The 26,178-nt window shown below is 44.8% G+C and overlaps 1 protein-coding gene across 1 annotated transcript in view; it reads left to right on the forward strand.

Moving 5' to 3' along the window:
* The window catches only part of LOC141144624 (immunoglobulin kappa light chain-like), a 54,522-nt gene that overhangs the window by 26,906 nt on the left and 1,438 nt on the right, over positions 1 to 26,178 (forward strand). The window contains exons 3-4 of the mRNA XM_073630493.1: positions 18,007 to 18,336; positions 21,954 to 22,010. Coding sequence (XP_073486594.1) covers positions 18,007 to 18,336; positions 21,954 to 22,010 — 387 coding nt within the window. The remainder of the gene's footprint in view (positions 1 to 18,006; positions 18,337 to 21,953; positions 22,011 to 26,178) is intronic.

Raw genomic sequence — 26,178 nt, forward strand, 5'->3', positions numbered from 1 at the left:
ATATACTATCTAATAAATGTTTTAACCCCTTGATTGCCCCCTAGTTAACCCTTTCACCAGTGATCACCGTATAACTGTTACGGGTGACGCTGGTTAGTTTGTTTATTTTTTATAGTGTCAGGGCACCCACCGTTTATTACCGAATAAAGGTTTATCCCCCTGATTGCCCGGTGGTGATATGCATCGCCCCAGGCAGCGTCAGATTAGTGCCAGTACCGCTAACACCCACGCACGCAGCATACGCCTCCCTTAGTGGTATAGTATCTGAACGGATAAATATCTGATCCGATCAGATCTATACTAGCGTCCCCAGCAGTTTAGGGTTCCCAAAAACGCAGTGTTAGCGGGATCAGCCCAGATACCTGCTAGCACCTGCGTTTTGCCCCTCCGCCCAGCCCAGCCCAGCCCACCCAAGTGCAGTATCGATCGATCACTGTCACTTACAAAACACTAAACGCATAACTGCAGCGTTCGCAGAGTCAGGCCTGATCCCTGCGATCGCTAACAGTTTTTTTGGTAGCATTTTGGTGAACTGGCAAGCACCAGCCCCAGGCAGCGTCAGGTTAGCGCCAGTACCGCTAACACCCACGCACGCACCGTACACCTCCCTTAGTGGTATAGTATCTGAACGGATCAATATCTGATCCGATCAGATCTATACTAGCTTCCCCAGCAGTTTAGGGTTCCCAAAAACGCAGTGTTAGTGGGATCAGCCCAGATACCAGCTAGCACCTGCGTTTTGCCCCTCTGCCCAGACCAGCCCAGCCCACCCCAGCCCACCCAAGTGCAGTATTGATCGATCACTGACACTTACAAAACACTAAACGCATAACTGGAGCGTTTGCAGAGTCAGGCCTGATCCCTGTGATCGCTAACAGTTTTTTTTGTAGCATTTTGGTGAACTGGCAAGCGCCAGCGGCCTAGTACACCCCGGTCGTAGTCAAACCAGCACTGCAGTAACACTTGGTGACGTGGCGAGTCCCATAAGTGCAGTTCAAGCTGGTGAGGTGACAAGCACAAGTAGTGTCCCGCTGCCACCAAGAAGAAGACAAACAGGCCCGTCGTGCCCATAGTGCCCTTCCTGCTGCATTCGCCAATCCTAATTGGGAACCCACCACTTCTGCAGCGTCTGTACTTCCCCCATTCACATCCCCAACCAAATGCAGTTGGCTGCATGAGAGGCATTTTCTTTATGTCCTCCCGAGTACCCCTACCCAACGAACCCCCCCAAAAAAGATGTCGTGTCTGCAGCAAGCACGGATATAGGCGTGATACCCGCTATTATTGTCCCTCCTGTTCTGACAATCCTGGTCTTTGCATTGGTGAATGTTTTGAACGCTACCATGCACTAGTTGAGTATTAGCGTAGCGTACAGCATTGCACAGACTAGGAACACTTTCACAGGGTCTCCCAAGATGCCATTGCATTTTGAGAGACCCGAACCTGGAACCGGTTACAGTTATAAAAGTTACAGTTACAAAAAAAAGTGTAAAAAAAAAAAAAACACAAAAAAAAATATAAAATAAAAAAAAATAGTTGGCGTTTTATTGTTCTCTCTCTCTCTCTTTATTCTCTCTCTATTGTTCTGCTCTTTTTTACTGTATTCTATTCTGCAATGTTTTATTGTTATTATGTTTTATATAATAATAATATTTATATTTATGTTTCAGGTATGCAATTTTTTATACTATACCGTTTACTGTGTTTTATTGTTAACCATTTTTTTGTCTTCAGGTATGCCATTCACATGAAAGCGGTCGGCTTTCATGTAAAAGCAATCCTAGCAGCTAATTAGCCTCTAGACTGCTTTTACAAGCAGTGGGAGGGAATGCCCCCCCCACCGTCTTCCATGTTTTTCTCTGGCTCTCCTGTCTCAATAGGGAACCTGAGAATGCAGCCAGTGATTCAGCCAGCTGACCATAGAGCTGATCAGAGACCAGAGTGTCTCCAAACATCTCTATGGCCGAAGAAACCGGAAGCTACGAGCATTTTATTACTTAGATTTCGCCGGATGTAAACAGCGCCATTGGGAAATTGGGAAAGCATTTTATCACACCGATCTTGGTGTGGTCAGATGCTTTGAGGGCAGAGGAGAGATCTAGGGTCTAATAGACCCCAATTTTTTCAAAAAAGAGTACCTGTCACTACCTATTGCTATCATAGGGGATATTTACATTCCCTGAGATAACAATAAAAATGATTTTAAAAAAAAATGAAAGGAACAGTTTAAAAATAAGATAAAAAAGCAAAAAAAAAAAAAAAAAAAAAAAAAAAGCACCCCTGTCCCCCCCTGCTCTCGCGCTAAGGCGAACGCAAGCGTCGGTCTGGCGTCAAATGTAAACAGCGATTGCACCATGCATGTGAGGTATCACCGCGAAGGTCAGATCGGGGGCAGTAATTTTAGCAGTAGACCTCCTCTGTAAATCTAAAGTGGTAACCTGTAAAGGCTTTTAAAGGCTTTTAAAAATGTATTTATTTTGTTGCCACTGCACGTTTGTGCGCAATTTTAAAGCATGTCATGTTTGGTATCCATGTACTCGGCCTAAGATCATCTTTTTTATTTCATCAAACATTTGGGCAATATAGTGTGTTTTAGTGCATTAAAATTTTAAAAAGTGTGTTTTTTCCCCAAAAAATGTGTTTGAAAAATCGCTGCGCAAATACTGTGTGAAAAAAAAAATGAAACACCCACCATTTTAATCTGTAGGGCATTTCCTTCAGGCTTTCTAAGGGCGTAAATTTTTGATTTCACTCTTCACTGCCTATCACAGTTTCGGAGGCCATGGAATGCCCAGGTGGCACAACCCCCCCCCCCCAAATGACCCCATTTTGGAAAGTAGACACCCCAAGCTATTTGCTGAGAGGTATAGTGAGTATTTTGCAGACGTCACTTTTTGTCACAAAAATTTTTGAAAATTGAAAAAAGAAAAAAAAAAATTTTTTTTCTTGTCTTTCTTCATTTTCAAAAACAAATGCAAAATACTCACCATGCCTCTCAGCAAATAGCTTGGGGTGTCTACTTTCCAAAATGGGGTCATCTGGGAATGTAGACATGTCAAAATATAAAATATTCCATGGACTCAACATGCCTCAAAGCAAATATCCTGGGGTGTCTACTTTCCAAAATCGGGTCATTTGGGGGGGTTTTGTGCCATCTGGGTATTTTATGGCCTTCAAAACTGTGATAGGTAGTGAGGAGTAAAATCAAAAATTTACGCCCTTAGAAATCCTGAAGGCGGTGATTGGTTTCCGGGGCCCCGTACGCGGCTAGGCTCCCAAAAAGTCCCACACATGTGGTATCCCCGTACTCAGGAGAAGCAGCTGAATATACTTTGGGGTGCAACTCCACATATGCCCATGGCCTGTGTGAGCAATATATCATTTAGTGACAACTTTTTGTAATTTTTTTTTTTTTGTCATTATTCAATCACTTGGGACAAAAAAAATGAATATTCAATGGGCTCAACATGCCTCTCAGCAATTTCCTTGGGGTGTCTACTTTCCAAAATGGGGTCATTTGGGGAGGTTTTGTACTGCCCTGCCATTTTAGCACCTCAAGAAATGACATAGGCAGTCATAAACTAAAAGCTGTGTAAATTCCAGAAAATGTACCCTAGTTTGTAGACGCTATAACTTTTGCGCAAACCAATAAATATACGCTTATTGACATTTTTTTTACCAAAGACATGTGGCCGAATACATTTTGGCCTAAATGTATAACTAAAATTGAGTTTATTGGATTTTTTTTATAACAAAAAGTAGAAAATATCATTTTTTTCCCAAATTTTCGTTTTTTTTCCGTTTATAGCGCAAAAAATAAAAACAGCAGAGGTGATCAAATACCATCAAAAGAAAGCTCTATTTGTGGGAAGAAAAGAACGCAAATTTTGTTTGGGTACAGCATTGCATGACCGCGCAATTAGCAGTTAAAGCGACGCAGTGCCAAATTGTAAAAAGTGCTCTGGTCAGGAAGGGGGTAAATCCTTCCGGGGCTGAAGTGGTTAATGCCATATCGTTTTGCGTGCGTTACTGCCTGTTTAACGCCATATAGTTTTGCGTGCGTTACTGCCAGTTTAACGCCGTATACTTCTCTGTGCGTTACTACAAGTTTAACGCCATATAGTTTTTTGCGTTACTGCCAGTTTAACGCCATATCGTTTTGCGTGCGTTACTGCCAGTTTAATGCCATATCGTTTTGCGTGCTTTACTGCCAGTTTAACGCCATATAATTCTGTGTGTGTTACTACAAATTTAACGCCATATAGTTTTGTGCGTTATTGCCAATTTAACGCCATATAGTTTTGCGTGCATTACCGCCAGTTTAACGCCATATAGTTTTGCTTGCTTTACTGCCAGTTTAACACCATTTACTTCTGTGTGCATTACTGCCAGTTTAACGCCATATAATTCTGTGCGTCACTGTACATTTGGCGCATTATATTGCAGTATATTATATTGTATCCGTGGAGTGTGTCTGTGTAGTACGAGTACTCAAATTAAAGGGCACCAAACACCTTTTACATTGATAAAAGTGCATCTACGTACAGATTTCAACTTCTCCTTTACATTTGCTTATAAGCACCGCCCCCTCCCTCCCAATAATGTCTGGGAGAACAACAAGGAGAGGCAGACGTTCCCTTGGCACTGTAAGGGGGCCAGCAACAAATGTGTCCACAGGCAAAGGTGGACGTGGAGGTCAGTCCTCAGGCAAGGCATCATTTCCTCTGTTAACTGAGTTTGCCCGTGCTATCCAGCCACAGCATGCAGAGGAGGTGGTGGACTGGCTTACTAAACCTTCCTGATCCTCTGTCACACAAGCAGAGACAAGTGCGCAGTCCCCTGCAGTTGCCAGAGTGGATAAACCTGCCCCCTTGTCCACATCTATTCCTGCCATAGCCCTAACATCAGCCATTGAGGAGTCAGCTGAGTTATTTGACCACAGCGTCAGCCACTTGCTCCTTGATGATGCCCAGCCATTACTGGATTCAGTTGCTGGTTCTGAGGTTGAGGATGACAGGAACATGAGCCTAGAGAGAGGGAGGAACACTGGTAGACAAATTGGCATTCATGTTCCCCAAGCCGCAGCGTATTACCAAGTTGTCTCCAGTGGTAATGATGAAGATGGAGGAGATGGAGATGATGATGAGGTCACTGATGCAACTTGGGTGCCAGATAGAGCAGAGGAGGAAACTGAAGGTGAGGCGGCACAACCTCAAGGAGGTCGGCTTCAAGAAGGAGTAGAGAGCAGCCACTCTATTCTATCACATTCTGCAGCTGTTATCTCCCAGTCCACCCCCCACAGCTCAGCTGTCTGGGCCTTTTTCAGCACATCTGCAGCAGATCGCACTGTTGCTATCTGCAAACTGTGTCACAGGGACATCAAAAGTGGCAAAAACACCAACCATTTGGGTACCACATGCCTAACAAGGCATTTAACATCCAACCACTCAGCCCGTTGGCAAGAGCACCTAAAATCCACACAAAAGGGGCACAAATCTGTCCCTCCTCCTCCTTATCCACTTCAGTCTGCCCCTGCGATACAGAGTCATTACCTTTCAGCAGCCTCCACTGACAGGGATGATGGTATAGCACAGGGTGTCCAAGGTCCTAGCACCTCATCTACCAGTACCACACAACCAGCTGTAGACTGTAGCCGGGAAATTTCTCTGCCCCATCTTCCGCAGCGGAAAAAAAAAATACAGTCCCTGCCACCCACATGCAGAGCGCCTGAATGCAAGCTTGTCAAAGCTGTTGGCTCTCCAACTTCTGCCTTTCAGCCTGGTGGATTCTGCCCCCTTACGTGAATTTGCACAATGTGTTGTACCACAATGGCAGGTTCCCAGTCGATACTACTTTTCACGTAAGACTGTTCCATCTCTCTACCACCACGTGGAAGGGAATGTTTTGGCATCATTGGGCAAGGCAGTCAGCCGTAAAATCCACCTTACTGCTGACACGTGGTCCAGCAAGCATGGGCAGGGACAATATATTTCATTCACAGCAAACTGGGTAACGCTGCTTGCAACTCGAAAGGATGCAGAACAGGGCTCAGTGCTGCAGCTTGCTGTGCCCCCACGTCTTCATACAGCTGGTGGTGATGATGCCAGACCTGTGACCTCCTCCGCCACCTCCATGCCCTCCTCTGCAGACTTGTCCTATGAACATCAGGTACCTCCGAAGCGTTCAAGGGGCTTTTCCCAGAGTCAGGCTAAAAGGTGCCATGCAGTGCTTGTGTGTAGGGGACAGAAACCACACCGGAGCAGAGATTCTTGCAGCTCTGCAAGGACAGGCCCAGAGGTGGTTCACACCAAGCCAGCTGGAGCCAGGAATGGCGGTGTCCGATAATGGCTCAAACCTCCTGCCCGCCCACCATGCCTGGTACATGTCCTCAATTTGGTACGTACCCAGGGTTGCAAGATGTACTAAAGCAGGCCAGAAGAGTATGTAGCCATTTCAGGCGGTCATGCACAGCCAGTACTCGGTTGGCTGAAATTTAGCGGGAATTCCACCTGCCCGTAAACCACCTGATTTGTGACATGCCCACCAGGTGGAACTCAACTTTTTGAATGCTGCAGTGGCCATACATGCAGCAGAGGGCCATCAACAAGTACTTGTGTCAGTATTGCATGACGACAGGCTCAGGCCGCCTCGGCTGTTTTTCCCCACGCCAATGGCTGTTCATTAAGGATGCATGCACTGTATTGTCAACATTTGAGGAGGCCACAAGGATGGTGAGCAGTAAAAAGTCCATGCATCAGGGACACAGTCCCTGTTGTGTTCCTGCTGGAGCAGACTCTGCGTGGCATTATGGACAGAGCACTGGAGGCAGAGCAGCAGGAGGAAGAGGAGGACTTCCTTTCCTCTCAATGCCCACTTTATGCAGACACCATCATTCCTATGTCACACAACACACAGGAGGAGAGAGGGGAAGAGGATGAGGAGGCGGATTCTGGCACTCTCATAGGCTTTGAAGAAGAGGAAGACATGCGTCAATCTGTAAGCTATGGCTTTCCAACCCCAGGACCCTTGGGAGTAGTACATGCCTGGGAGGAGGAAGTTCCAGATGCTGTCATCCTGAGTGACCCCGAGGAGTCTGCTTCTCAAGCCTTTGCCTAATTTGAGGCGCATGGGCAACCTCATGCTTCAAAGCCTGTGAAAGGACCCAAGAATACGTGGCATAAAGGAGAAGGATGATTACTGGTTGGCAACCCTCCTTGACCACCGTTATAAGGGGAAGGTCTCTGAACTCATCCCATCCCCACAGAGAGTGCAGAGGATAAAATCTCTTGAGGACACATTAAAGAGGATTTTATTGAATGTTTTTCCTGGCTCTAGTAGGTTACAGTGTGGTGGAAAACGTCGTTTTGAATCTTCCATTGGTCAAGAAAGGAGCGTTGAAGAAGGCATCCGCCTAAATGAGGCATTTTGGAATTTTTTTAGTCCTCACCGCCCAGGGCTGTCAGCTTCAACATCCCATCGGCAGCGTCCGCATCACATGGTGGACGATTACCTCGGGGCCAAAACAGAGACGGAGAGCTTTCCAGCTGACGATCCACTGGCTTACTGGGTCATGTGTGCTTTCAGAACGGGCATTCAGTGCTGCAGGAGGTTTCGTTACTGATCATAGAATGTGTCTGTCCACAGACTCTGTGGACCGTTTGACTTTTATAAAAATGAATCAGTCCTGGATTACCAGGTTTGAAGCCCCTGATGCCGATGTCACTGAATAAGTCTTTTTGGGATGTGGAATCTCTGCAGGACTTTGAGGCTGCCTAGCTTTGAGGGTGTTCAATCATTGGAAGAATGTTTTTGGTATAGGTTTCATGGGCACAATTAACACCCAAAGACCAATTTTTCTGCACCTGTTTGACAGATGCATATCGTAATATTTTACAGCAAGGAAAAATTCTTGCTTGAATCAAGACTACCTCTATAGGGTTACGGTGGGAAGGCACCACCGACACCAAAAGACCAATTTTTCTGCACCTGTTTGACAGGGGCATATCATTGCAATTTTTTACAGCAAAGCAAATTCTTGCTTGCATCAAGAGTACCTCTATAGGGTTACGGTGAGAAGGCGCCACCGACACCCAAAGACCAATTTTTCTGCACCTGTCTGACAGGTGCATATCATTGCAATTTTTTACAGCAAGGCAAATTCTTGCTTGCATCAAGAGTACCTCTATAGGGTTATGGTGGGAAGGTGCCACCGACACCCAAAGACCAATTTTTCTGTCCTGTCTGACAGGTGCATATCATTGCAATTTTTTCCAGCAAGGCAAATTCTTGCTAACTTCAAGAGTACCTCTATAGGGTTACGGTGGGAAGACACCACGGACACCCAAAGACCAATTTTTCTGCACCTGTTTGACAGGTGCATATCATTGCAATTTTTTACAGCAATGCAAATTCTTGCTTTCATCAAGATTATCTCTGTAGGGTTATGGTGGGAAGGCGCCACCGACACCAAAGACCAATTTTTCTGCACCTGTTTGACAGGTGCATTTCATTGCAATTTTTTACAGCAAGGCAAATTCTTGCTTGCATCAAGAGTACCTCTATAGGGTTACGGTGGGAAGGCGCCACCTACACCCAAAGACCAATTTTTCTGCACCTGTCTGACAGGTGCATATCATTGCAATTTTTTACAGCAAGGCAAATTCTTGCTTGCATCAAGAGTACCTCTATAGGGTTACGGTGTTACCAATTTTAATTCACCCGTTACTTCTATCCAAAGTCAAAGTGACACCAGAATGTATCCAAAAAATCTCTAATCTTGTTCCCAGTGCACTACATTGTGGCCTCATCATACACACTGGCTCGCCAGCTGTTGCTGAGCAAAATAAAGGCAGCTTGCAGGAAAAATTTCATTTTTTTTGGCTTTATAAATTCAATTATTGCTGCAGCAGATTCTAGACATGGTACAGATCTGCCACTTTACAGTTAGACTAAGGGGGCCCCCCTGGCACTATATTGGAAGGATTTTTTCATTTTTAGACTTTCATTTTAAAAATCAAAAAATAACTGCTCATTTAAAAATGACGTTTTTCACAAACTTTTTTTATTAATCCATGTCCCCCAGGGCAGGACCCGGATCCCTATAACCATTGTATGCCTAATTACTTGCATTTAAGCCTTCAAAATGGGCACTTTTGATATTTAACGTTGGGGTCTCATTGACTTTAATGGGGTTCGGTGTTCGGGTCTGAACGTTCGCGGTGTTCAGAAGTTCTGGTCCAAACCGAACAGGGGTCCATTCTGCCCATCCCTAGTGACAGAATCGTGTGATTTCCAGAGTGGGGAGGCCCAAGCTAGAGCATCACCAGAGAGGAGAGAGATGATATATGCGACTTTGGTGCAATCAGTTGGAAAATGGTGGCTGGAAAGTTCAAAGTGGATGGAACATTGTTTAATGAAGCCCCGACAAGCCTTAGGGTCGCCAGAAAAACAAGGTGGCGGTGGCAGATGCAGGTAGGGATTGCCAGATGTAGCAGGTAACACGGGAGCAGCTGAAGCAGAAGCAGGAATGGGAGGAGCTGAAGTTGCAACGAGTTGCAGGCGATCCAGACAGGAGGCAAGATCCTGAAGAACCAGCATTACAGTATTTGCTCTTGATTTGCTTGCTGGGAGTTAGGTCTCTGAACTAGATGTTGCATTTGATCCTCGGTCAGTGGCCGATTCTCAGAGGCACTCATGGCTTGAGCAGACTGTCACGGTACTACTTACAGTAAGCCCACAGGTGAGCAGGTGACACGGGATCCCCCAGGATGTGGAGTCTAAGGGCCAGCTGGTATTCTGCCAGGGACCCCCTCATGAGGGTTTGGGCTTAGCTGCGTGCACGACCCCCGGTTCACCCTGCTCGCTAGGGAAGTACCAGAAGACACTGTCAGACAAGGATGGATGGATGAAGCAAAGGAGAGCCGGATAGCGAGCCAAGGTCAGGGCGGGCTGCAGGCAACGTTATTAGAACAAGCCGAGTCGGTACACAAGAGATCAGTTCACGAGAGGTCAGGTTAAGGCAGGTTACACGAAGGGAGCTCAGAAACAAATGTTTCTCAAGCAACGAGAACTGGTCTGAGAGGGATTTAAATAGAGAAGCACATGGGGGCTGGACAGGAAGTAGCAGGAAGGAATCATATATTAAGCAACAGGTGAAGCCGGCGACACCCATAGCTGCAGAGTGTAGCAGAGCTGAACACAAGCTAGTGGAACAACAGGTGCCAGCTGGCCTACAGCAGTAAAGGTGAGACACAGATCAGCTCCGCAGCTGATCTGTGACAAGTACGTTGCTGGTTCTTGTTCGACATATATTGTAATCTTTTTTTTCATGCAGCCTGTGGGCTGAACGAAAAAAGAGATTGATCGGTGGGTATGCCCACCATTAGAATACCTCGCTTCATCCACCCACTTCTAATCATGGGCATACATGCACCATTTTGTTTTTAACTGTGGTGGTGAAATCACCTCCTACAGTGCTGGAGTCAAGGCTTTATGTTTCGTGGGAGCAAACGCTGTTGCTGTCTAGATTAGGAATGGGACGAACACCCCCCCGGTGCGAACAGGCAACATTTTTTTTCGAACACGCGAACACCGTTAAAGTCTATGGGACACATAGTTAGTAAGGTTGAATAAAGACACCAGTCCATCCAGTTCAACCTGAGTGAGTATTGGTGCAACACGAACGTGAAAAATCAAAAGTGCTAATTTTAAGGGTTAATATGCAAGTTATTGTCATAAAAAATGTTTGGGGACCCGGGTCCTGCCTCAAGGGACATGTATCAATGCAAAAAAAAGTTTTAAAACGGACGCTTTTTCGGGAGCAGTGATTTTAATAATGCTTAAAGTGAAACAATAAAAGTGAAATAGTCCTTTAAATTACGTACCTGGGGGTGTCTATAGTATGCCTGTAAAGTGGCGCATGTTTCCCAAGAGCAAAATGACATTTCTAAAGGAAAAAAAGAGTCATTTAAAAGTACTAGCGGTATCGCCAGCTGCTATAATGAATTGTTGGGTCTCTGCAATACTCATAAAAGTCATTTTTAAAAAACAGCCTGGGATTCCCCCACAGTGCATTACCAGGCCCTTCGAGTCTGGTATGAATATTAAGGGGAACCCCGAACCAAAATTTTTTTTAAAAATGCGTGGGGGTCCCCCCAAATTCCATACCAGGTCCTTCAGGTCAGGTATGGATATTAAGGGGAACTCTGCGCCAAAATTAAATAAAACAAATGGCGTGGGGATCCCCCTCAAAATCCATACCAGACCCTTCAGGGCACCGGAGGGGGGGCCTGATCGTGCCCCCCGCCCGCAGGAGGGGAGTAATGCACCCATACGTTACTCTGCCTGCCCGTGCCATTCTGCCACAGTATATCTGCGTGAGGCGGTCAGCAAGTGGTTAATATATACCGTATATTCTCAAGTATAAGCCGACCCGAATGTAAGCCGAGGCACCTAATTTTACCACAAAAAACTGGGCAGCTGCTCATCTGTTGGAACTCTGTTCACGTGGAATCACTGACACTCGGGTGTGGTGGATAATTAGAGGAATTCTACACACAATCAATGTTATTTACACCTGTATATTATATTTTGTCACTACTGGCACAGGGTGATTTATGTGATATAATTACAGTTGGTTTAGTTTGTAGGTCTGTGTAAACAGACATTCACCATATCACTTTTGAAGTGTTATTTAAGTGCCGCTTAAATTAATTCTTTGGCACTATTATAAATTAATATACTATTTCACAGTGTGTATATATATATATATATATATATATATATATATATATATATATATATATATACACACACAGTATATACTCTGCATCCAGGGTAGCCTATATCTACAGTGCATTCGGTGGTGTATAGTTTCTAATACACTTCAGGCAGTGTACACAGTATATAATACAGTGTAGTGTGGTGTTGCAAAACAAAAAATACATCATGTCCAGAAGGCCACCAACGAGAGGCAGATGCTCACAGGCCACTAAAAGAGAGCAGGCAGACTCTGTGTCTTCAGTCAACAGTGGTGGTCCTGGACATGGTGCATCCTCTGCAGGTGGCCGTGGGGCACGCTTGTCCTTTTTTTCTGCTGCTGGCCGTGTTATTGAGCCACAACATGCAGAAGAGTTGGTGAAGTGGATAACAAAGCTGTCCTCATCCTCCTCATCCTCTGTCACCCAGGCTCAGAGTAGTTTGTCTTCCAACACAGCTGCCAAAGGGGCCTATTCCACTGGCTCCTTGTCCACAGTCACTCCTTCTTTAGCCCCACCATCATGCACGGAGGAGTCCCCAGAATAATTCGACCACAGTGTCGGTTATATGCTGCTGGAGGATGCGCAGCAATTTGAAGGCTCCAATGTTGGTTCACAGGTTGAGGAAGGGAGTAACCTGAGCCTAGAGAGAGGGGGTGCCACAGAAGGACAAAAAACTGGCAGTCATGTTCCCTCAGCTGCAGCATACTGCCACGTTTGCTCCAGTGACGATGAGGGAGGGGATGATGAGGTTACTGACTGTACTTGGGTGCCTAAGAGAAGATAGGAGGAGGAGGAGGCACAACTCCAACGAGGCAGGATGTCCTCTAGGGGCAGCTTAAGGGCAGCCACCCTATTGTATCACACCGCAGGTGCAGGGCGCTGCTGACTCCCTGTTGACTTTTAAAAGTTCCTTGATATGGGCCTTTTTCGACACGTGTGCAGCAGATTGCACCGTTACTGTTTGCAACCTATGTCTAAAGCAGATCAAGCGTGGCCAGAACAGCAACCGCTTGGGCACCACATGCTTGACCAGACTGACGACCTGCCATGCAGTCCGTTGGCAAAAGCACTTGAAAGACCCACATCATAGAAAAAGGCGGACTTCTCCTTGCTCCTCATCTGGGATCTCCAACCCTACTATACCTCCAGTCCTCTCAAAAACCTGCACTGAGATGAATGAAGGTATAGCAATAGGAGTTCCAAGTACTTGCAGCCAATCTGCTAGCAGTACACCACCAATTGATTTTAGCAGGCAAATTTCCCTACCCCAGTTGCTGAACTGTAAAAATTAATTTGATCCCAGCCATCCACATGCTCAGCGTCTAAATCCTAGCTTGGCCAAATTGCTAGCACTGCAACTGCTGCCTTTTCAGCTGGTAGACTCTGCCCCTTTTTGTGAATTTATGGAATGTGCTGTACCTCAGTGGCAGGTTCCAAAATTTCTTTTCACGGAAGGGCATTCCGGCTCTCTACCAGCATGTGGAAGGCAATGTTTTGGCCTCATTGGACAGGGCGGTCAGTACTAAGGTTCATATTACCGCTGACTCAAAGACCAGCAGGCATGGGCAGGGATGTTACCTTTCCTTCACGGTGCACTGGGTAACTCTGCTGGCAGCTGGGAAGGATGCAGGACAGGGTTCAGTGTTGCTGGACCTTGTTACGCCACCACGCCTCTAAAATGCTAGTGATGATTCTGCCACAGCTCTCTCCTCCACCCCCTCATCTTTTTTGGAGCAGTGCTCCATAAGTGTTCAAGGGGCTACGCAAGCAGTCAGGCTAAAAGATGCCATGCGGTGCTTTAGTTGGTCTGCCTAGGGGACAGAAGCCACATTGGGGCAGAGATTCTGTCAGCTCTGCAGGGACAGGCTCAGAGGTGGTTGATGCCACGCCAGCTTCAGCCAGGAATGGTTGTATGCGACAATGACACCAACCTTCTCTCCGCCCTCGTGTTCCATGTTTGACACACACCCTGAATTTGGTGGTGCAGCAGTTCTTGATCAGGTATACAGTCTTACAAGAGGCAGGCCAGAAAAGTCTGTAGTCATTTTCACCAGTCATACAATGCCAGTGCTCGGCTGGTTGACATTCAAAGGGAATGCAATTCATTCATTTGTGACATGCCCACCAGTTGGAACTCAACATTGGCAATGCTAGAGCGACTGCACATACAGCAGAAGGCCATCAATGAGTACCTGTACGAGTATGGCACCAGGACAGGGTCAGGGGAGCTTGGCTTCTTTTCGCCACGCCAGTGGCTACTGATCAAGGATGCATGCACTGTCCTGTCACCATTTGAGGAGGCCACAAGGATGGTGAGCAGTGACAATGCATGCATCAGTGACACTGTCCCTCTAGTCTTCCTGCTGGAGCACACGCTTCATGGAATCAAGGACAGGGTACTTGAGGCAGAACAGCGGGAGGAAGAGGAGGATTTCCTTTGCTCTCAAGGCCCCTTTTATCCAGATAGCATTCCTGTGGGCCCGCCAAACACACAGGAAGAAGAAGAGGAGGAGGATTGTGTCAGCATGGATGTAGAGGATAATATTCAGCAGCAGTCTTCAAAGGATGGTTTTCAGTCCCCAGAAACCCAAGGAGTTGTACGTGGCTGGGAGGAGGTAGTTACGGATAATGTGATCCTTAGTGACCCAGAGGACTCAGAATTAAATGCTTCTGCAAACTTACGCTGCATGGCCTCCCTGATTCTGCAAAGCCTGCGAAAGGACCCTAAGATTCGTGGTATCAAGGAGAGCGATCATTACTGGCTGGCAACCCTTCTTGATCCACGTTAAAAGGGTAAAGTGGCAGAACTTATCCTGCCTTCACAGAGGGAGCAGAGGATGAAACATCTTCAGGAGGCCTTGAAGAAAGGTTTGTGTAACGCATTTCCAGACCCTGGGAGGTTACCATTTCCTGGTGCTGGACAAGGTGTTGCTGAGGCTTCATTCAGTCAGATGAAGAGCGGTGGAGAAGGTGGCCGGCTGATCGATGCCTTTAAACAGTTTTTCAGTCCGTAGCTCCAAGGTCTGATGGGTTCAAGCAACCATCGCCAGTGTCTGCATTATATGGTGCAGGAATATCTAGGGGCAAGAGCAGACTTGGAGACCTTTCCAACAGCGGATCCACTGGGTTACTTGGTCTTGAGGATGGACCACTGCCCAGAACTTGCTCAATATGCAATCGAGCTACTGGCCTGTCCTGCATTCAGCGTGCTTTCTGAACACACATTCAGTGCTGCTGGAGGGTTTGTAACAGATCAAAGAGTATGTCTGTCCACAGACTCTGTTGATAGGCTCACATTCATAAAAATGAATCAGTCTTGGATCAACAGCTATCAAGCACCTGATGCTGATGTAACTGATTGAATTTGCTATGGATCTGGGATCCCTTGAAGACTTCCTATGCTGACTATCCTATTCCTTCTCAATCTTGATGATGCTAGCTTCCAACTATTTTTTTGGTTTAGGACACCCCCACCACCCAAGGTCCAATTTTTCTGCCCCTGTTTAACAGGGGAATGTAATTACAATTTTTGATCTAATATTTCAGAGAAGGGCCCGTTCCTGTGCCCAACAAGAGTATCTGTGAGGGGTTACAGTGTTCTGGCCCCACCAAAACCAAAGGCCCAATTTTTATGCCCCTGTTTAACAGGGCCATGTAATTACAATTTTTGATCTAATATTTCACAGAAGGGCCCATTCCTATGCCCAACAAGAGCATCTGTGAGAGGTTACAGTGTTCTGGCACCACCAACACCTGAGGGTCAATTTTTCTGCAGAGTATATAGGGCAGGCTGTATAGTATATATACTGCGGTTCAGAGTATATAGTGCCTGGGGTACCTGGTGGCCCCCACGTCATTTTTTTTTTATTTTGGTGCGGGGTTCCCCTTAATATCCATACCAGACCTGAAGGGCCTGGCATGGATTGGGGGGACATCCACGCCATTTTTTTTGGAGCAGGGTTCCCTTTAATATTCATACCAGACCCAAAGGGACTGGTAATGGACTGGGGGAAACCCACGCTGTTTTTCCCAATGATTTCTATCTATATTGCCAGGATCCAACACAACATTACAGCCGCAAGCAGTTTTAAATGAGATTTTTTACTTTAAAAATGTAATTTTGCTGTGGTACTGTTGTAAACATGGGAAATACACACTGCTTTACAGGCAGACTAAGGAGACCCCCCAGGCACAATATTTAAAGTAATATTTCCTTTTTATTTTTTCACTTTAAGCATTATTAAAATCACTGCTCCCAAAAAAACTTCAGTTTTTAAAACTTTTTTTTGCATTAATATATGTCCCCTGGGGCAGGACCCGGGTCTCTAAACACTTTTTATGGCAATAGCATGCATATAAGCTTTTAAAATTAGTAATTTTGATTTTTCATGTTCATGTTCCATAGACATATTTTTTGCCTGTTCGCATGTTCTTAAATAGGCCATTCTAGACTTTTATGGACTAATAATCAGCTCAGGACCCCCAGGACCTCAATAAGCTCCTATGCTAATTAAAAAATATTCATAATCATGAGTTTTACATTTCTGATCTGTTTAAAACCCCTTTTTAAATTTTGGATGTTGCTAAATGTGTCTATTAACCGCTTCAGCTCCAGAAGATTTTACCCCCTTCCTGACAAGAGCACTTTTTGCGATTCGGCACTGCGTCGCTTTAACTGACAATTGCGTGATCGTGCCACGTGGCTCTCAAACAAAATTGACATCCTTTTTTTCCCACAAATAGAGCTTTCTTTTGGTGGTATTTGATCACCTCTGCGATTTTTATTTTTTGCGCTATAAACAAAATAAGAACGACCATTTTGAAAAAAACGCATTATTTTTTACATTTTGCTAGAATAAATATCCCCCAAAAATATATAAAAAACATTTTTTTTCCTCAGTTTAGGCTGATACATATTCTTCTACATATTTTTGGTAAAAAAAAAAAAAAATCGCAATAAGCGTTTATTGATTGGTTTGCGCAAAAGTTATAGCGTTTACAAAATAGGGGATAGTTTTATGGCATTTTTATTAATTTTTTTTTTTTTACTAGTAATGGCGGCAATCAGTGATTTTTATTGTGACTGCGACATTATGGCGGACATGTCGGACATTTTTGACACATTTTTGGGACCATTGTCATTTATACAGCGATCAGTGCGATTAAAAATGCACTGATTACTGTGTAAATGACACTGGCAGTGAAGGGGTTAACCACTAGGGGGCGGGGGGGGGGGTTAAGTATGTCCTAGGGGAGTGATTCTAGCTGTCAGTGGGGTTGGGCTGTGTGTGTCACTATGCTGATCACAGCTCCCGAGTACAGGGAGCTGTGATCAGTGACACTTGTCACTAGGCAGAACGGGGAAATGCGGTTTACATCAGCATCTCCCCGTTCATCCTCTCCGTGAGGCGATCGTGGGTATCCCCGCGGCGATTGAGTCACGGAGCTCCCGGCCGGCGCTCGCCGGCGGTGGAGCGCACGCAATGGCACGGCGGGAATTCAAATGGACGTACCTGTACGTCCATTCGCCCAGCCCTGCCATTCTGCCGGCGTACATCGGCGTGCGCGATCGGGAAGTGGTTAAAGTGGAAATTTAGTCAGAAAATTAGGTCCTGCTAGATCACTTCAGGCTGGCCCCTTTTGCAGGAATAGTTATGTAAAACATTAAAAATAAGTGCCTATACTATTTAAAATCCAGTAAAACACTGTCTCCCTGTACTCTGCACATGCTCAGTTGCTCTCCATTTTAGCCATTTTTAGGTTCTACCGACTTTGTAGAGGCCGATCTGCTGAAAGTCTTAAAGCGGAATTAAACCCTTCTATCCTTTACAGCCAAGGAAGCTGCTTCTGTTTGATCTGTAACTGCCATGGTGCTGCACATGTAATTAGTTATGATATCAGGTATTTGATGGTTTGACAGTTTGGTTGAGGACACAAGCAAATGTGACAGAAATCCCGGAACTCCAGGAATGTAAATTTTTCAAACCGTTACAGCGATGGGTTTAGTTCCCCTTTATGATTTACTGCTGGAGCTTTGGGCTTCTCTTCCAGCAAGAAGAAACAGGAGCAATGCTGGAAGCAATTTACAGCACATACTAATTTTGGTAGCATAATTATTAATGTGGAATGTATGTTTCTTGCTAAAGAACATTATTTTTTTTCAAGTTGTTATGGGTAAAGTTCATCTTTAAGCACAAAAAGTGGTTTGCTTGTAGCTGAAATTTTCTAAAAATATTTTTTTTTTCAGATGAGTCACAGTCAGTGAAACCTCCCACTGCATTCATCTTGAAGCCTTCCAAAGAAGATGTGGACAGAACTGGAGAAGTGATATATGTGTGTTCCCTGCAGAACTTCTTCCCTGATGTGATCCAAGTCATCTGGAATGAAGAAGGAAATGAACAAGAACTGGAGGCGGAGCAGGGGGATATTATATTTGATGCTACCACTCAGACATATTCTGTGAACAGCTGGATTGTAGTAAAGAAATCAAACCTAAAGAAGACTTTTATATGCAATTACAAGCATGAAGGCATAAACTCTTCTCAATCATGGGCCAAAGCAACCACAAATAATTTAGGTGAGCATAGCTCATCATCATGGCATAAAGCTGCTCCTTTAGGGCTGGCCATAAAACATTTCCACAATGATTACTTGAAATACTTAGCTACCCAGTATATATCACAATTTTTATTTTAGTATTATTTTTATTTTTTTTAATGTTGCTATAAATTCATATTGATGGCTGGATTTTTGAGGTTTACCCTCCTAGATTACTCTCAAGGGGCCACTTCATTTGTAGCATAGTAAAGTGAGTCCACAGGTCTTCTATTAAAGTAGAACTGCAGAGAAAGAACTGTCCTAATTTCCCAAAGTACTGTAATTATCTTCAGCCAGTCTTTCCTACAGCAATACCCTCTGCTTAAGGATTGCCTGAGACTTTGATGGTGCTGTGATGATGAGAGCAACCCTCTCTGCTTCTTTTAGCAAGCTCCTTGTTAATAGGGAGAATGTTCAGATTCTCCTTAAGAATCTTGGGTGAATTTTGGCTTCCACGCGTCCAAAAAAAAACTAAACCTATTGGTTTAATTCTTTCCCAAAATAAAGTTATCAATAAATATTACTAAGACGTTAACCACTTCAGCCTCGGATGGATTTGCCCCCTTCCTGATCAGAGCGCTTTTTTGCGATTCGGCACTGTGTTGTTTTAACTGACAAATGCGCAGTCGTGGGACACTGTACCCAAACAAAATTGACGTCCTTTTTTTCCCACAAATAGAGCTTTCTTTTGGTGATATTTGATTGCCTCTGAGGTTTTTATTTTTTGCGCTATAAACAAAAAAAGAACAATTATGAAAAAAAAGCAATATTTTTTACTTTTTGCTATAATAAATATCCCCCAAAAATATATATATATATATAAAAAAATTCCTCAGTTTAGTCCGATACGTATTCTTCTACATATTTTTGGTAAAAAAAAAAACGCAATAAGCGTATATTGATTGGTTTGCGCAAAATTTATAGCGTCTACAAAATAGGGGATAGTTTTATGGCATTTTTATTATTAATTTTTTTTTTTTTATTAGTAGTTGCGGCGATCTGCGATTTTTATCGTGACTGCGACATTATGGCAGACACCTTTGACACTATTTTGGCACCGATCAGTGTTATAAAAATGCACCGATTACTGTGTAAATGACACTGGCAGTGAAGGGGTTAACCACTAGGGGGTGATGAAGGGGTTAAGTGTGTCCTAGTGAGTGATTCTTATTGTGGGGGGATGGGCTACAACTCACATGACAGCGATCACTGCTCTCTATGACAGAGAGCAGTGATCTCTGTCATGACACTAGGCAGAACGAGGAAATGCTTTGTTTACAAAGGCATCTCCCCGTTCTCCCTCTCCATGACACGATCACGGGCACCCGGCGGACATAGAGTCCGCGGGACCTGCGGTCATGGTCACAGAGAACACGGCGCGCGCGCGCACCCGCAGTGCCACTTCTTAAAGGGGACGTACCTGTACGTCCTTTTGCCCACCCATGCCATTCTGCTGACGTATATTGTCGTGCAGCGGTCAGGAATCGTTTAACCAAACATACCGATGCTGTTTGGCATCTGCAGGTTTTTGTTTACATTCTGCTTACTAATACAAGTGCCATGCATGCTACATTCAAGGCAAGCCTCTGGTGACAATAGCAACAGTTGCCAGTGTGCTTATTTCAGATCTTCCAAAACCCCCAACGACTGGTTTCATAACTAAAATAAATAAAATAGCCTACACTCCTTGCACTATTTTGTTAAATATTAAAAGCAGAGGTCATAGTAGCATATATCTGAAAATCTTTGTGGTCTCGTTAAGGCCTCACTACACAGCATGGTCTTCCATGGACGAAGCAGTGTGGCTTCCACATAGAGTTGTAAATATACACTCACTGGCCACTTCATTAGGTACACCTTGCTAGTACAGGGTTGGGCCCCCTTTTGCCTTCAGAACTGCCTTAATTCTTCGTGGCATAGATTTAACAAGGTGTTGGAAACATTCCTCAGAGATTTCGGTCTGTATTGACATGATAGCATCATGTAGTTGCTGCAGATTTGTCAGCTGCACATCCATGATGTGAATCTCCTGTTCTACCACATTCCAAAGGTGCTCTATTAGATTGAGATCTGGTGACTGTGGAGGTCATTGGAGTACAGTGAACTCATTGTCATGTTCAAGAAACTGAGATTATTTGAGCTTTGGTGCATTATCCTGCTGAAAGTAGCCCTCAGAAGATGGGTACACTGTAGCCATAAAGGGAAGGACATGGTCAGCAACAATACTCAGGTAGGCCGTGGCATTTAACTGCTTGCCAACCAGCTGCTGTCATACTGCAGCAGGTTGGCACGGCTGTGCAAATCGCCGTAGGTGTACATCGGCCGCTTTAAGAGCTGTAGCGGGTTTTTTTGACGCTTTTTTGTTTATAGCTCAAAAAATAAAAACTGCAGAGGTGATCAAATACCACCAAACCAAATTTCTATTTGTGGGAAAAAAAGGACATCAATTTTGTTTGGGTACAACGTCCCACGACCGGGAAACCGTCAGTTAAAGCATCGCAGTGCTGTATCGCAAAAAAATAGCCTGGTCAGGAAGTGGGTAAATCCTTTTGGGGCTGAAGTGGTTAAACTCAATTGGTCAATTAGTACTAAGGAACCCCAAGGCATGTGTATATACAGTATCTCACAAAAGTGAGTACACCCCTCAGATTTTTGTAAATATTTTATTATATCTTTTCATGTGACAACACTGAAGAAATTACACTTTGCTACAATGTAAAGTAGTGAGTGTTCAGCTTCTTATAACAGTATAACAGTGTAAATTTGCTGTCCCCTCTAAATAACTCAACACACAGCCATTAATTAAAGGCAAACACGACATGCATTGCCGTTTGTTTTCTAAACACATGACAAAGCACACGTTTTCGTTGCTGTGTGTTTGGAAACGTGTAAATGAGAACTCAGCCTAAATGGTAACACTGAGGTGAAACACATTGCTGGGTGTTTTTGAAACACATGGCAAAGGGTGCATTTTTTTATTGCAGGTTGCCATGCGCTCAGAAACATGCAGATGCAAACAAATGGTAATGCAAGCGAGCCGCACATTGCCACAGGTATTTGAAATGCTCACCAAAGCGCGTGTTTTCTTGCATGCCGTGCATTTGGAAACGCATGGATGCGAATGAATGGTAACACAAATGTGATGCGCATTGCCGTGTCTTTTCAAAATGCGCCGCAAAGTGTGTGTTTTTATGCAGGTTGCCCCACATGCGTTGCTATGTGTTTTTCACACGCACAATGAAGTGTATGTTTTCTGTGCTGGCTGCATTCGTAAACATGACATACATTGCTGCGCATTTTTGAAACAAACCGCATAGCATACTTTTTTTATTTATGGTTGCCGAATGTTTGGAAACAGGCAGATGCAAATGAATGGTAATGCATGTCGGACATAGTTTTTTTATTGTCTTACAGTACATAGAATTCATGAAGGTAAAAAAACTTCAGCCTTAACAAACATTTTAACTATAGAGATATTGGTAGCAAAAATCTAAGTAAAAGGTAAGCTTTAATATAAATGTACTAAAATAACATATTCTTGAACCTTTTATTATATACTCCACATTTGTAAAGACATACTGCAATACATTTTCACAGAATACCGTGAAGAAAATAATTGGTACAGAAGATGTTTTTACAAGTACAAATCTAGAGGTAATTTTTTTTTTCACATTGTTTTTTTCTGCTCTTGTGCTTTTATATTTTTGATGCGTTTCTTTCCCAAATACAGAAGTACACTGAACATAAGGAAGTATCGAGGCTGTAGTGCCGAGTGGTAAATAGGTGCAAATTAATGTTTGTTGAGAAAAAAAAATAGTGCTTTGCACATCATCAATATACAATGCACATGTGAACTCCCTACAATTTCTCCTTCTAAGGTGCTAAGTGAGAGGGTCTATCTACTATAGTCATATGATCAGTCCCGGGGCCATGTCTCGCTAGCAATTTTGTCACTCATCAGCAACAGGATCACTAAGAAAGCAGAGAGAACATTCAGCAGCTCTTACTCAGTGGCGTCACTAGGGTTGTTGTCACCTGGTGTGGTAAAACATGGTGTCGCCCCCTCCCCCCTCCAGTCTAGGCTGCCCAGCACCCTGCAGGCATTGCACGGTCAAGGGGCGCACCCCTGTAAATGATAGTATAGGGTGGTATAGTGGCAGGTTAGGGTAGTATAGGGTGGTATAGTGGGATGTTGGGGTGGTATAGGGCAAGTTAGGGTGGCACAGGGCAGGTTGGGGTGACACGGGGCATGTTGAGGTGGTATAGGGCAGTTTGGAGTGGCATGGGGGAGGTTGGAGTGGTATAGGGCAAGTTAGGGTGGCACTGGGCAGGTTAGGGTGGCATAGGGCAGGTTAGGGTGGCACAGGGCAGGCTGGGGTGGCACAGGGCAGGTTGGGATGGCGTAGGGCAAGTTAGGGTGGCACAGAGTAGGCTAGGGTGGTATAGGGAAAGTTAGTGTGACATACGGCAGGCTGGGGTGGCACAGGGCAGGTTGGGGTGGTATAGGGTAAGTTAGGGTGGCAAAAGGGCAGGTTAGGACTCTGTGCACTGCAGTAATTTACAGCATGCTTCATGCCTACAGATGAACACACAGGCGGGTGGGTGTGGCTGCTATGTTCTCACCTCTGCGGGATCAGCCATAGTGAAGGAGTCTGTGGGAGGAGTGGAGGAGGCAGCCACACCCCCAGCTCCGCCCACCAACTCCGGATCACTGGGGGATATTAGCCTGACTGAGTGAGGAGTGCTACAGGCAGCCTCCCCCGTATGGAGTGCCCTGCTCGCTCCGCTGCAGGGAAAAAAGTACAGTGTTTAGCAGCGGCCTTGGTGTCACCCCTCTGGCGGGTGTCACCCGGTGCGGGCCCCCCCCCGCGCCCCCATAGCAACGCCACTGCTCTTGCTGCTTGCTCTCTCACTGGCTGAATAAGCGAGGTGTCAGTCTGTCACTGCTCTTTCGCTAGTGAGTCAGATTATTTCCATTTTGGCCAGTGAGAAAGTGATGCTTCAGAAGCAGGTGACTGTTCCTAGACAAAGCAGTTGGTCAATTGCAATAATAGCTAACTACATTTCTAGGGAGACTGTACACATACTGCATATTAAGTGCCCCTGGTTTTCATGAGTATAAGGAAATTACATTTTTCACAGTTGGCTGCAGACAGAAGAGGATATTTTGTGATGTTTTTTTCCCAGATGCATTTGGGCTGGTCATGTGGCGATGAGGTTCCGCTTCCACCTGTGGTGGCCTGCAGAGAGTGGTAATGCTATAATGGCATTGTTACCCCTGTCTGCAGTACTCTACTATGATCGAGGGGTTGTATCCATGATGCCCGGGCTCACAAAAATTGGTTGAATGATGCTTTGTGTCATTAAAACCCAACTGAAGCTTCAGATTAAATTGGTAAATACATTCCAGGAGCATCAAGACAAATGTGGCGTTCAATATCTCATGGTTTGAAAGACTGCCCCTGGCCAGCAGCTGCAGAGTGGAACCCTTGCTCTCTGTGGGAATCAGTAATCTCACTGAAGAGGTCTGACACTCTCCCTACTGAGTCAGAACTATAGCTCTGCAATCTGTAAAGCTTATGCTACCTGCTGAATGGACACCTCTGGCTCTGAATCAGCAGGGTGTGTGTCGGATCTCTGCTTTCCACAGAGTAGGGATTTCACTCTACAGGTCCTGGCAGAGGGCAGACTTTTCTACTCAAGCTGTGGGTGCTTCCTAAGGAAAACAAACTGTAAAGGTGTCATATATGGTATATTGAATTTTGCATGATTCCTGCTCAAATTAACAAAATTTGAGCTCTATTGGTGGCCCTGCTGGCACCGCAGAACTCAACAAAAGTTGTTGTTTCAATCAACTTTTGTTGAAGTAGGCAGTCAGAAAACTTTTGACTGAACAATGCCTGCATCCTATTGGATTCAGGCAGTGCCCGGGTATTTAGCAGCCACTGGAGCAGAGAGGATCCCCTCTATTCACATTGCGAAGTGTAGATGAAGGAATCAATTTCTCTCATTCAGCCTGGGGGGGGCTTAAATTTTACTGGTTTAAATAGAGTTCAATTGAGCTTTAGCCCAGGTTCACAATGAGGTGCGAAAATGAAGCTGTGCAAGTTCAGCTGAACTCTCACGATTTCACTCCCGCATGTCAGTCTCGATTTCGGCCGAGATTTCAGAGACATCTGTGCAGATTTCTGCACAGATGTCAATGTAAATCGCAGCCCGAAATCGCAAAAAGTAGTACAGAAACTACTTTTTGAAATCGGTGCGGCGCTGCAAATGAAGCCTCGCACCGACTAGGATGGTGCCATTGCATGGTCAAATTGCATGTCAAATCGTACCAATGTGAACCAGGGCTTAAACCCAAAAGAGGACAAGCACAGGAGAACAGAGTTGGAGCAGAGCTGGAGCATGGAACAGGTACAGTCAGGTCCATAAATATTGGGACATCGACACAATTCTAATCTTTTTGGCTCTATACACCACCACAATGGATTTGAAATGAAACAAACAAGATGTGCTTTAACTGCAGACTTTCAGCTTTAATTTGAGGGTATTTACATCCAAATCAGGTGAACGGTGTAGGAATTACAACAGTTTGTATATGTGCCTCCCACTTTTTAAGGGACCAAAAGTAATGGGACAGATAAACAATCATCCATCAAACTTTCACTTTTTAATACTTGGTTGCAAATCCTTTGCAGTCAATTACAGCCTGAAGTCTGGAACGCATAGACATCACCAGACTCTGGGTTTCATCCCTGGTGATGCTCTGCCAGGCCTCTACTGCAACTGTCTTCAGTTCCTACTTGTTCTTGGGGCATTTTCCCTTCAGTTTTGTCTTCAGCAAGTGAAATGCATGCTAAATCAGATTCAGGTCAGGTGATTGACTTGGCCATTGCATAACATTCCACTTCTTTCCCTTAAAAAACTCTTTGGTTGCTTTCGCAGTATGCTTCGGGTCATTGTCCATCTGCACTGTGAAGCGCCGTCCAATGAGTTCTGAAGCATTTTACTGAATATGAGCGGAGAATATTGCCCTAAACACTTCATAATTCATCCTGCTGCTTTTGTCAGCAGTCACATCATCAATAAATACATGAGAACCAGTTTTATTGGCAGCCATACATGCCCAGGCCATGACACTACCACCACCATGCTTCACTGATGAGGTGGTATGCTTTGGATCATGAGCAGTTCCTTTCCTTCTCTATACACTTCTCTTCCCATCACTCTGGTACAAGTTGATCTTGGTCTCATCTGTCCATCGGATGTTGTTCCAGAACTTTGAAGGCTTTTTTAGATGTTGTTTGGCAAACTCTAATCTGGCCTTCCTGTTTTTGAGGCTCACCAATGGTTTACATCTTGTGGTGAACCCTCTGTATTCACTCTGGTGAAGTCTTCTCTTGATTGTTGACTTTGACACACATACACCTACCTCCTGGAGAGTGTTCTTGATCTGGCCAACTGTTGTGAAGGGTGTTTTCTTCACCAGGGAAAGAATTCTTCAGTCATCCACCACAGTGGTTTTCAGTGGTCTTCCGGCTCTTTTGGTGTTGCTGAACTCACCGGAGCGTTCTTTCTTTTTAAGGATGTTCCAAACAGTTGATTTGGCCACACCTAATGTTTTTGCTATCTCTCTGATGGGTTTGTTTTGTTTTTTCAGCCTAATGATGGCTTGCTTCACTGATAATGACAGCTCTTTGGATCTCATATTGAGAGTTGACAGCAACAGATTCCAAATGCAAATAGCACACTTGAAATGAACTCTGGACCTTTTATCTGCTCCTTGTAAGTGGGATAATGAGGGAATAACACACACCTGGCC

The sequence above is a fragment of the Aquarana catesbeiana genome, linkage group LG05, assembly GCF_042186555.1.
Source record: "Aquarana catesbeiana isolate 2022-GZ linkage group LG05, ASM4218655v1, whole genome shotgun sequence".
Taxonomy (NCBI): Eukaryota; Metazoa; Chordata; class Amphibia; order Anura; family Ranidae; genus Aquarana; species Aquarana catesbeiana.